Raw genomic sequence first — 13,064 nt, forward strand, 5'->3', positions numbered from 1 at the left:
CCATGTTCAGAGTTAGAGATTATTCTGAGTGCTCATATACATCTCACAACACATTGACTTTAGTAGAGTGTCTGTCCTGCTAATATGTGGCACTTTGGGACTGTTGGCAGGGTTCATGTGGCAGATCTTTTGTTGCCTGTCTTTGGTTTCTTTGTGAAAGAAACCTGTACTTCCTCTTGTAATTGTGTGGCTTTTGGGTTTGTAGAATTATTTGTATGTATTTTGAAGCTGGTAGAAGTGTTAATAATAAGATTGATCATGACCTGTGGTGTTTTAATGAAGTGCTGTTTTAATGTTATATTCTCATGATTTAAACAGTGATGTGGTGGTATTGGAAAATTACCGCTGCACTTATAACAACCTCTTGACCGGAAACATTCTAACATACTTTCTACATTTTACAGGACGTTTTGATGACGTCACTATGTCTGTAAACTCACCTTCACTGTCTTGGGTGTAGTCCTTTCCTGTGAGGGGAGGAATGTGCATCAGTAACTATCACAAAGGCCACAGAGTATTCTGACAGCTATTGTTAGCAGTAAGTTACGCACAATCTTGATATTGTGGAGGAAACTTCTGAATGATAGTTTTTGTCTCAGAAAGTTAAAACTGCATGTTTTCCTTTGATGCTGCAGTCAAAATTGCACAAAACTACACAAAGTCACTTGGAGTTTCAGTTAGAATATGTGTGACATTACATCTCCACCTAACAGATGAATCTATTGGGGTTATTTATGTCATGCATCACATCATTTGAGCATCTCTGGCTTCAACTTGTATTATATTTAGTTTTTGGGTACTAAAAACTGTTTTCTATTTGCAGGAAATAAAAACAAACTTCTTAGCCCAAAATTGCAAAGGTTTTTTTCCTTCATATTATTGGCTTTGGTTTCAGAAAAGCATTAACTTTGTCATTTATAGACTTCATGCATGGCTTAAATAATCCTCCCTTTATCCCTATACACATGGGAAGCTAATGGATCATTAATTTAGGAGTGATCGGTACTAAGGCGCTGAATTGAAGGGTATAGATTACCATTGTACAGGAAATGTGGAATTGGATTTTGTTTCTCAAAAGTGACATGTTTTCATTGTAAATTTATTGCAGCACATATATATTTATTCTTTATAATAAACTTAAGAGGTATCTTTAGAAAATTAGTAGCGTTCATTTAATTATTCACAATTAACCCCTTTTGTTTTACTTTTATTTATTGTTAGAGCTCAACTTTGGGTTGAACAAAAGTGACCGCATGCGTAATGTAAAAGAAATGAGGGGATCATCCCATGCCGGGATCGGGGGTCCCCAGCAGCAGTGTGCATCCAAGGGTGCTGTTGGGTTAGTTGACCAGGATTCTCTTGGCTCTCAGCAACACAGCGCCCTCTGTGGCTTCCAGGGGGATTGCAGGCTTGCGTTGTTGTCAGTGAGAGGTGCCGCCTCTCCGCCAGTCAGTCCCTTACCTGAGACAGGGGGCTCAGAGGTGCCTGCCTCCATGTCGCGCTTCTCTTCGTGTCATGCAGAGCCGCACAATCTGGTGGTATAATGAAGAAAAAGCAATTCTGTTTTTTATAAATCATTTAAGTTTGATCCTTCGAACCCCAAACTGTAACTTGTGCTTTATGAATTAGACACCTCTACTTTCCTCAGCCGTCCTTGGTAGATGCAGATGTCCCTTTTCCATATTTTGCCCATATATACACGTCAGCCACTTTCTAACCCCGGGAGAGTAGAGAATCCCATCCGGATTCAGAGCACCCCCACCCTTCTTGCCTCTTTCCAATTGACGTTCGGCCTTCACTTTCACACAGACAGACTGCAGGATTGTCAGGTGGCAGCTCGGAAGAAGTTGGAGTGTTTCATTTCTTTTATTAACTGAAGGAACTAGAAGAATTTAAACCGTTTTGTGAACAGTGAGCTGGGCCCCCTTTAGCAGCCTTTCAGTGAGCAAATTTAATGTCTGGCCTCGCAAACCACCTCCAGTTTTACGGTTTTGTTTTTTTTTTTCAGATGCAACAAGAAAAATCAGAAAAAAAACAGCAAAGACATTGCTTGTAGATTTTTGTGTTAGTATTTAATTGGGTTTAAGAATCAGATGATCTGAAGAGCATACTCTCATTCCTAATCCTTCTTATGGTTTTATGTTCTTAAGATCTTGATCTTGGTTTTCATGCAGTTCTTAGCCAAATCCCTGCAGATACTGTAGTTTGGAAGAGCCCCAAACTATATACAGTATATAGTGGGTCAGGTGGGTAGCTACGTCAGCATGTGTAGTCTGCAAAGGAAGTAATAGTTTTCACCTGAAGAAGGTTCCACAGCTGAAACGTGGTGTTTTCTCTCTTCTCTTTTCACTATGGAATAAACCTATTACTTGTTCCTATATACAGTATATACTGTATATGTGTGATTTTGATCTTACTTTCCAGATTAAACTAGTGTTTGTTTAGTAAAAAGAAGTATAAAAATCTCTAGGTATATGATTTACCTATTATGTTTGTAAAGTATGATATGCTTTTAGGAAAGCTTTTGATGTGTGGCTAGCACTCCAGTTAGTGGTCTTACTCGTCTTCTTCAACATTATTCAGTCTCCTTAAATCGCAGTCTAAAGCAGAGCATTCTTCAGCCATGGATTCGTAGGAGCTCTCTATTGTAAAAAAAGGGGGAAAAAAGCTTCCAGTTAATGAACACTGGACAATTAAACCATAAGGGTTTCAGAAGTAAACAAAAGCTGTTTATAGGCTAATTATGCTTGAAGTTTGTAGCTGAAGTAGTAATTCATCTGACAAAGACATTCTAATATCTCTAATAAGCCATTTAGCTAATAGTTAAAACCAAGTATTTTGCTATGAAAGTTGTTTTGGACAATCTGTTATCTAATACAGAATGCGTTAGTGCCATTAAAGAAGGCTTTTGTATGTGACTTTGTAATTTCATATTCATATAAAGATTTCAAAGCTGGAAAGAGTTCTCAGCGATCACAAGAATGACCTGCAAGATCTTCAGCTTAAATATCGAAATGCTGTGGAAGACAATGGCCGGCTGCACGCCAGACTGGAGGCCCAGGCGGTGGCAGCTCAGAGAGAGCAGGACGTTCTCAGCAGCGAGGTCAGTTTGTCTTTCCCCACTCATCTGGTGTGCAAATGCTGTGTGTGTCACTCGTGTTGCACCAATGAGACCAGCAGCTTTCTGCATCCCTACAGATAAGCTGTACAGAGGGTGTGATCCATCAGCTGAAACTGCAGCAGTTCGAGTCTGATGAGAGACAGGCACTGGCAGAGGAGAAGGCAAGTTTGTCGCCCTGTGCTAAATACATCCCATTACAAAAATCGTACTGGGCACTGTGCGGTGGGACATGTTTCAAAGGTACCTTGTCAGTACAACTTTTGCAATTGTCTGCTGTAATCTGATGAGTGGATTAATGCCAGTGTTATAACTTATAGCTGATTTCATATCATACCAGGAGAAAGGCCTTGCTGAAATCTTGGTGGAAGCTGGTTTTATCTCCACTGGCACTGATTGTACGTCCAGGGTAGACGTTCTGTTCAGTGGCTGCGCTCAAATATTGTCATACATTATCAGAAGCCGGCTTTATCTTTTGTTTCCACTTTCAGTGAATATTTTTTAACATTTTTATTTTACTAAATAACCAACATTTAGAACACCACAAAACAACCCACCCCCACCCAGCAATGGCAACTCACTCCCAAAATGGAGAAGAAAGACAGCTACAATAAGAATATAATAATAATACTACTAATAATACTACTAATAATACTACTAATAATATAATGTTGCTGTGGTTAGTCTTTATTAACTTTCCACCATCCCTTCATAATTGCACATGCTTGGAAAACACGTGTTTTTGGTGTACTTCATTCTAAATGCTTACAGTATCTTTTGTTATTTGCTTTGTGCCCGCCTGCTCCTCTATTGCAGATCTGTACCCTTGAAAAATTGCTCGAACAGATGCGGGATAAATATCAGGCTGCGTTAAGTGACGTTCAAAGACAAGACCAGTTAATACTTTCCTTGGAGAAAGAGCTTGAGCGAGTGGGGCTCTCGGAAAAGGAAGCTGTGCTGCAGGTATGCGAGTTTACGTCTCATTATGCTGTCTGCATATGTGCATTCTGGGAGTTAAGAGTTGAATGAGTCTAACAAGCTTTATTCTAGAAACAGTGTTACAGAAGTAGTTGCATCCACCTGGCATTTCAGTTTTGCAAATTTTTAGCACTGCCGTTTACAGGAATAAATCAAAGCTGCTGTGAATAATGACGCATGATGAAAAAGACATCTTTAACAATTTGTCAAAATGACACTGTATCTGGGATGACTGGTGTAATAGGGATGTAGTACCTGTTAAGTAATCACCTTACCCGCTGCTGTAAATGAAACAAATCGAAATGAAAGTTTCCCACTAGAAAGCATTACGCTGAGATAAAGCAGTCAGCCCCAGTCGGGGATCAATGTGGTTCGGGTAAGAGGCTGTGTCTGCTGGATCATTAAGTGGAGGCCCCATTTCATGACCACGCAGACCAAGCAGCAATGCAAATAGCACTTCAGGAGAAAAACTGCATCTTCTGAACAAAATGATTTAGACCACCATCAACTTGGGCATTACTTCTTCGTAACAACATCATGGGGGTTTTTCTAACAAAAGATAATGAAAATAAAATGGTTTCACTCACTTGCAAGATCAGAAACTTTAAGGTTACTGTTAAAGGCTTTCTAGCTTGTTTTCCCACTGAACCAGAAACAGTGGGTAGAGACCAGGAATATCCAAACGATACTTCCCGACACCTTTACTTAAAAAGACAAATTAATTTCTCAAGAGTAGGAGCTGCTATAGTGGGATAAGTGTTTTCATTCAAAGGTGAGGGGAAGCTTTTGCATGGAGTCTTTGCCTTGTGGTTATACATACTAACAATAAAGCTCTCCATTTTGCCCATTTAATGAGTTGTGTCGTAATGCTTTTGCAAATACTCATTTTAAACAGGCCCGAGGCTAGTGGCATAAATAGAATTGGTATACACAAAGTAAATGTACACACATATTAAACAGAGCATGGAAGACCACACACAACCACACAGGCTTGATCCACATGGGATACCAACCCACCGGCACTTCAAGGAAGCCCTCTTGGTCTCTGTGCAATGCGTGAATGCAGTTCAGGAATGGCAGGAAGGGCTCAGATCCTCTTATTTAGACATTTTCCAGCAGCAGATCTTAGGTTTGAATAGGAATGTGAAGTACACATACTATGCATGAGCTGGGAGGTTTGTTTTGGAAGTGGAGGTTAACTATAACTATATTAATAAATAAATACATATTTAGAAGGCCCTTAAGCTAAAAGTCTGTGCTGTTTATTCTGTTTATTTTAAGCACAGAATTAAGCTCTACTAGTTTCTTTGTAACTCGTACACTGTCACAACCACACCTTGTAAACCTTGTATTTAATGTATAATACGAGTTTTGAACATTTTCAGGGAATTTAAACATCAAGATGTTCTTCTGTCCTGTTGATATTTAACAGGTGTGAAGTCTGACCTAGATAGCAGCTGCATCTCCAGACAGGTTTTTTGTGTCTGCTGGAGCCTGTTAATATTGAATTTCTTGCCAATGTGTTTTGGCCGTTTTCATAGATCTTTTCTTATTTACACTGACGTTATTGTGTCATTATTTTTAGTGCTTCACAAAAACTGTCCTGCTTGATATTTTATCCATATCATTATTTTGCCACTGGTCATTTTTCTTTGTGCGGTCTAGTTCTCGGATAATTCTTGCGAGTCTTGTAGTTTAATGAGTAATACCTTCAGAAGTTGTCAAGAGAGGTCTCTGATTTTACAGTCACAATTTCATATTCTTTGATTTTTGAATGTGCTGTTGTTGTGACATTCCAATTACAGGATGTTACCTTTTAATTCAGCCTGAAAAGAAGACCTGCTGACATTTTTGTTTTGACCCTGAGAAATTATAACTAGATATTCTCTCGTCATAATGTTTGCAGACACATTTTCAGTTTTTTATGCAGTTGTAATTAATATACTGAATGGATTTGTGAATCCATGCATTTTTTTTTAAAGATGTCACGTCCTGGCCTTTCTGTTCCTTGTCATTGAGATCTAATGGCCCATATTTGATAAAATGTGAAAAATAAAATCATTTGCCACCTTTGCTTGATCATTGCTGAGCGATGGCATTGTTTGTAATAACAAAATGCAGAATAAAATGGTATAAAGAATTTTATTTCAAAGAGAAGTCAGTGGTAGCACATTATGATACACTGTGAGTCACATTTATATGTAGGAAACGTCACTCTAAAAAAATATTTTAGTTCTGTTTTGAAATGTATTATATTCCAATGACATGGAGCATTTACTTTGTTCAGGCACCTGCTTTTACTTGGGACAAAAAAAAACAGTGGTGCCAACAGATCAGATTGGATAGAGCTACAGACTATGAGAAATAACTTGTTTTTGTGTAAACCCTCTGCGTGATGTTCCGTTTCTCATTGTGGAAGTACTGAGATACCCCTGCTTTCAAGAGAACTGAGCTCCCGAGATGCTGCACACGCAGCTCGACCACAGCCTGCACACTGTGGCAGCTCGTGGGCATCATGGGAGACCCCTGCCTTCGCTTGGTGTGAGGGCAGGTTTTGTTGAGTCAGATCTCACAAAGGCTTCAGGCGATTATTGGAATACCCTTTCCATGCCTCTCCTGACAGCACAGGGACTTGCATGTAATGTGTGGTGTTTGTTCAGCGCTCTCGAACTGCAGGATCACCCTGCCCACAGGAGAGAGTGCAGGGTCTCCCATGCTGCCCGTCTCCTGCTGTCCTCAGGCACACGTTCCGCTGCACATGTCCAGCAAAACATTTCTTTTCACACGGCATCGGTGAATCGGGACATTGGGTTTTCAGGAACACTTTGGTTTGGGGGCAGCAGATGCCAGTTCATGAATTCCGAACAAGCTGTCAAATATCAAATATGCATCAGTAAAACACTTGTACTGTATGTGCGAGAATTCTGACTATAAATGTGGAATTATACATTATTACAGTATTTCTTAGCAGAACAGACATCGTCTGAAGTTAATTGGCACAAGATTATCTTTTTATAGGTTACTTGTCATAAATAATTTAGAAATTAAATTTAACTTGCAAAGGCTAATCAAAAGCGTCTCTGGTTGTGTAACATTTGGATTTTAAGCTTAACCTTATTTGCTGCATTCTGTTATGCTGTTTTTTTTCATCTGCTTGATACTAATGCACTTCTTCTAATTCTTATGCGCTAAGCATCATTTTTTAAAAATAAAAGGATAAAAATAGATCGCAAAGCACTGCCAAGTGGTGACGGTGTTGTCAAGCATCTGCAGTAGAAGTCTAGCAAAACTTGTCTCTGTTGAATATCATCTTGATAAGGTTAATATCTTGTCATATAAACCAATAGCTCATCCTGATTCTTTCTTTAGTTTTATATCGGTAAGTCCGCTGAGATGTTCCAATCATTTAAAATGAGAATAAATATGCCATTTGTTGAAACAAAATAAATACAGTGGGGTGTAAACATTTCAGCTCGCCTTTTCTGATGTTGTGCTGGCTTTGCTTTTTCCTGTCTCTTCCAGCTTGTAACTCCGTACGCCCGAGTCTTGCTGCTCACATTATCACCCGTACTTTCCTGCCTCGCTGCGTCAGTGAGTGTTGTCTGTTCGTCTCAGTTTTTTTTACTATTGTTTGGTTTTGCTTGGAGGTACATGAGCATGAGGAAACAATCCGACACATGCGAATAGATTTGACTTCCTTGAAGGCAACACAAGACTCTTTGAAGAGGACAGTGACAATGAAAGAGTGTCTTAACAATGAGCTCTCTCAGGAAAGCAGTCACATGAAGGAGATGCTTGAGAGTCTGCAAAACAAGGTATCTTAAATTCTGTGAAATTGTTAGTCCTAGAGATTGGAAAGCTTTAGTTTTAGAAAAGTTAAATGTTGAGTTTAACTTGAGTTATATTAGAGTTTATTATATAAAGCGTGGTAATGATCATCTTAAATAAACTGGAGATCATTACAGAACAGACTTCCAATGAAGAGAAGTCTTGCAGTTCTGGAATTGATTAAACAGTGATGATCGATAGCAAAGGTTCTGCTACAGTGAAAGTATGTGAGATCGTGGTCAAAAATAATTTGGATGCTTCTGAGCTCTACTAGAAAGTATCTTATCTTACCCTCTTATCGGATAACAATTATATTTCAGAATGTGCTGAAAAAGAGATCTTTATTTTCTTTTTAGTTAAGGAGCAGTGAAGAGCAAATTAACACCTTGGTTCTAGAAGTTGGCCTGCTCAAGTCCAAATTGCAGGAAAAAACAGAAAAGTCACAGCAGCTGGAAGATCAGATCCTGAAACAGCAGGAGGCTCTAAGTAGGGCAAGTGAAACTCTAAAAGACACAAGGAAAGCAGCTGGCAATAAGGTAAGAGGGTATATAGAACTGCTTTGTATAGACAGATGTTTTTCAGAACGTCTGTGATCAGGAATTCCCAGTACATGTTTGTTGCAAGAATAGGGAGTTTATTCTCCTAACCTCTCTATGCCTTATTTACATATCAACATTCAAAAATTGCACTCATTTGTATTATTATTATTATACAATAAAAGAGAGCCCTGTGTATGTTTTGGGGTTTTTGGTATCACGCATTGCCAGGGAGTTTTTCTGTAAAATCTAGTGTTAAGATCTGGAGAATTAACATATTTTGAGGACAAAGGGATTTAAAAAATAAGGAAGCCTTGATCTGCACAAGACGTTGCTTTCAAAGTGCCTTCATATTTTCATTTTGTTATCACATCATAGTGTTCAGGCGGCGAGCCGTTAAGGATAAAAGCATCGGATATCTAGATTTCATGCGAGTGGTAAAACCCTTTAGGTGATTATATTTTAATATTCTCTGATTCTTTTGCCCTTTTTCCCCAAATTGTCATTATTTTTAGGATTATGTGTTATGACATAAATGTAATAAACAACAAAACAGCAAAGATGATAAAACTGTGCCTGTGGATGGTGGCTCGCAATTAATCCAGCTCACTCCTATCTTCAGATTTGCAAAGCAAACAACATGGCTATTAATTTCTGCAAGGGTCCCGTGTCTTTCCAACATCTGGTTTTGGTTTACTATAAAAACTGTCTCTCTGATCTCATATGTTGAACTACTGTAACTTTGCCACTGTCTATTTCCTGTTAAAAATACATTGAACAATAATGGCTTTTGTTTCTAACTTTCCAAACATTAGTGCAGCTGAACAAATAACTTGAAAGTTTTCATTTGAAATAAGTTTTTCCATGTTTCTGAGTTTATGTTAATGCAAAGTCTTTGTGGTTATTTATTGCTTTAACATTTCAAGCCCCAATTACGAAACTTTTTTTTTCAAAAGTTATTTTTTCTTTATTCTAATAGGTTTTCTTTGCCAAAACAGCCGTGCATGTAAAGCAAATCACGGAAGAGGGGGTCATTTTTGCTTAATGTTGTAAGATGGCTAATATGACAAAAAGGAAAACCATCCAGGACAAAATGTGTTTTGTGTCAGCTGTGTGCTGGTCTACGTTAAAATACAGCAGAACAAAAAAAAAAGCCAATTAGTGCTTGTGAACTTTAATCCGCATGAAAGGAGAGCGACAATAGCACTGATTGCATTCAGGCACAACACCAGCAGGCTCTGTGGGAGATTCCATTCATAGCTCCGCGATCGCATCGCCCTGCCTCCTGCCTTGTGGCTCCTGAAGCTGCCAGACTGGGCAGGATCTCAGGTTCACGGTGCCGTCTGTGGCGGCCTGTGCTCCGGTCGCAGAGCCCGTTCCAGCTGGGATGGAGGAAAGGTTCAAGCGAGGCCTGTGAATTACACCAGCACGACGCCCCTCTCTGTGCAGGCAGTACAGCTGGACCTGAGGACCTTGTTATTGTTCTTTTAACCGGAGAAGTGCCTTCAGTGTCTTAAGATCGCTTGGGGTTTCTGAGTCTGGGTGTGGCAACATATTTTCAACCCGCTGTGTCAGATTCTGATGATAGGGATTTATGTTAGTTTTTCATCTAGTGGTTGGATTTCAACACCGTTTAGTTTAAAGGCATGCCTTTTAATATATATATTACCAAAGGGTTTGTTCAAGTCCCAGGTATTTTTTTTTTTTTTGTCCAGCTTAATATAATTTATATACTGTAAGTTGCCCAGTTTTGACTTATGTTCTCCTGGTTTGCTGTGGATAGTCTGATCAAGACTTGGAGAAAGATTAAATTAAATAATTGCCAAGGATAAGATCCTATCTTATGGCGATGTGGGAATGTCAAGGCTTCTGTTATGTGTAAGTCATTGACTTCTGGCATCTTCTCTGTATCTGGAACATAAGCACTTTTTCCAGCTTTGTTGTTCCACATTGTAATGAGAACAGAGTTACTGTAATAGGCCAGTCTGGGTCAAGGAGTCAGAGGGTACCTGCCATTGCTTCCCCTTGGCGTGTCAGGCTGAATGTCAATGGACTGTCCTGCGCTTGGCATTTGAAAACAATGATAAAGCTGAGAATGGTTTCATGCCTTGCTGGAAAACAAGGCCGCCTCAGTCAAAGCTGAGCTTTGAGCAAATATTGTTCCAAAATGGTTATAGATAAAGCCTCCGTTGTGTAATCAAATGTAATTAACAAAGGACCCGGCAAAAACATGCTTAAGAAGTGATAGATTTGATTGCTGCAATATACAGCCCTCTTCTCATATGCAGTCCCACCAGGGAAGACTGAGCATTAGCACGAGTGACCAGTGCACACAGAGACGTCTATAAAGTGGCGCAGATCTGGTGAAGCGGAAGCAGTTGGAGATGTTATTCCAGTGTGGCGGAAATAAGGAAATATTGCATATATACTTTACACTGTAATTTGTTTCATTACATGAAATACTCTATTTAGTTTTAGTTTAGTGGGAAGACTAGTTGTAAGCTGACTAAGGTGATGGTAAAGGTCTTTGTATTTTACTTCTACATTTGCACTAGAGATGCAGGACTTAGCTGTGCGAGCACACTCCAGAATCAGAAGAGAATATCCTGTGTAACATCTTATCACCCTTAAGAGGTTTTGCCTCCCCAACATACACCAGTATTTGCACTCTGGGTAGATTTATAATTTCTGTCTCATTTTTAGCCCAAAGCTGCTTTAACATTTATTCATTTTCTGCAGAAATTGGTATACATGGTCCTAATTAATTTAGGAACTTCACACCTGACAAAACATATAATTTGTCCTAAAGCCAAATGTTTTAAACACCTGGCATGTTGCTTTTTTTTTAGCACTTGTAAAAAATTCTGGAACTCAGTTAATGTTTGCTATGTTACTGTGCGTTCAGTTTCAGTTTGGGATCTTGCTCAGTCACTGCGCACCTCCTGGTTAAGACCAGAGTGAGGCCGGGGAGCTGCGTCAGCCGGCAGGCGGAACAGGGAAAAGCAGCTTTAAAAAAAAGGGAAAGAGCATGTGCAAACTGCGAAGGCCACCACTTCATCTCTGTCCATCTACAGACTGCCGATTTCCAATCCTCCCTCTGGAGTCTGCCTCGCCCATTTCCTTCTTTATCCTTCTTTTTACCTCCTCTCTCCCCATTCTCTGGTATTTCTTTTCTCTTGGCTTCTGTTCCCCTCATCTATCTGCTCTCTTGCTCATCACAATCAGATATTGAACTCCTGTTTTCTGAAGGCTGTGACACATCGGTGGTGGTGTCAAGAGTTTGCTGGTTTGCTGGTGCTTTCTCTGGCCCAGCCGCAGGCGTGACAGACCTGCAGAAGGTGTTGCCACTCGACCTGCATGAGCAGACCTACATTCTTTGAGTGCTTCCACTGCAGTTGGGATGCATTGAGCATTGCCCAGGTCCACCTGTGCCAGTGACAGAACTAGGACAGCTAATGTCCACTTCGACGCATTTCTGCTGTTCCTGACGGAGCTCACGTTAATGGAACCCTTGTGACTGTATCTGGCACTTTTAATTGGCTCTTAAAATGGTTTACGCCTGCTTTAAGGAAAGGATTTAGTTCAGTGCCCGTGTATGCTAACAGTGTTTTGGGCACTTAACAGGGTTAAACACAACAGAAATAAAGGTGCAAATAAAAAAAATGTGGAAAAGGGAAAAAATACATTTTTGGTGTAGTTTTAAAAACTGTAAATAATGGTGGAGTTGTGGAAGAGGACGACTTGAAGAGTGTGTCCCAGGATCTTGTGCCTACAGTACGAAGGTACTGCTAGAACGTGAGCCTCAGCAGAACATACAGCCCTGCTTGGAACACGGGGATTACTGAGAACGGTGGAGATGATGTGGAGCTTTAGAAGTTAAAAGTACATTTTTGAACTGCATGAGCTGAGTAATGGGGAGCCAGTGAAGTCGTGTCTAAATTAAGGTGGGGTTTCGGAAGATGGGAAATTTGTTGACCGTGTATTTTCAGTAACGAATGTAGGCGTGCAGTTAAAAGTATTGGCAAATAAGTGTGTAAAAGGTACATTACTTTTTAATCATTGCATCATGATACATTTTCTCTGGATGAATTGTACACTGTTTTAATTATCTTTGTTTCTTATGTTTGAAGTGTCTGCTGTGACACTGCCCTTATGTCAGTGCTGTACAAGTCTGCTACAATGAGCCTGTTTAATGTGCTGGGGAGGGGTGTAGCATGATATATTATGCATGCGTAAAATGTACAAACACAAAGAAATTATGCAGTACAGATATGATACAGTTCTCTCAAGAGCTTTTGATGCAGTCTGTGAAACATATTAACTGCTTTCTTGGCCACTGGCAAAATAATCCAAATATCAAAGAGCTTTTCCATGGATACAGTGCAGTCTCATCACAGAGAAAATGCCCAGTTCATATCTTAGCATTCATTCTTGTTAAAATTGTGAGTGAATTCTTTTCCGTTTGACAGAACCTTTGATTTATATTATGACTATTTCAGCATTACATTTTACATGCATGTCAGTTTAGAAAATAACGTTTAAAATGCAACAGATCCTTCTTGGAAAAAAAATACTTATCTTGCTTTTTACTTGTTTTTAACCCC

General features: G+C 39.5%; 1 protein-coding gene across 1 annotated transcript in view; it reads left to right on the forward strand.

Annotated features, from left to right (window-relative positions):
* The window catches only part of LOC148657667 (uncharacterized), a 152,893-nt gene that overhangs the window by 56,723 nt on the left and 83,106 nt on the right, over window positions 1-13,064 (forward strand). Inside the window, exons 12-16 of the mRNA XM_088644218.1 lie at window positions 2,945-3,103; window positions 3,199-3,282; window positions 3,935-4,081; window positions 7,744-7,911; window positions 8,281-8,460. Coding sequence (XP_088500344.1) covers window positions 2,945-3,103; window positions 3,199-3,282; window positions 3,935-4,081; window positions 7,744-7,911; window positions 8,281-8,460 — 738 coding nt within the window. The remainder of the gene's footprint in view (window positions 1-2,944; window positions 3,104-3,198; window positions 3,283-3,934; window positions 4,082-7,743; window positions 7,912-8,280; window positions 8,461-13,064) is intronic.

This window comes from Lepisosteus platostomus, chromosome 8 (genome assembly GCF_059453375.1).
Source record: "Lepisosteus platostomus isolate fLepPlt1 chromosome 8, fLepPlt1.hap1, whole genome shotgun sequence".
NCBI lineage: Eukaryota > Metazoa > Chordata > Actinopteri > Semionotiformes > Lepisosteidae > Lepisosteus > Lepisosteus platostomus.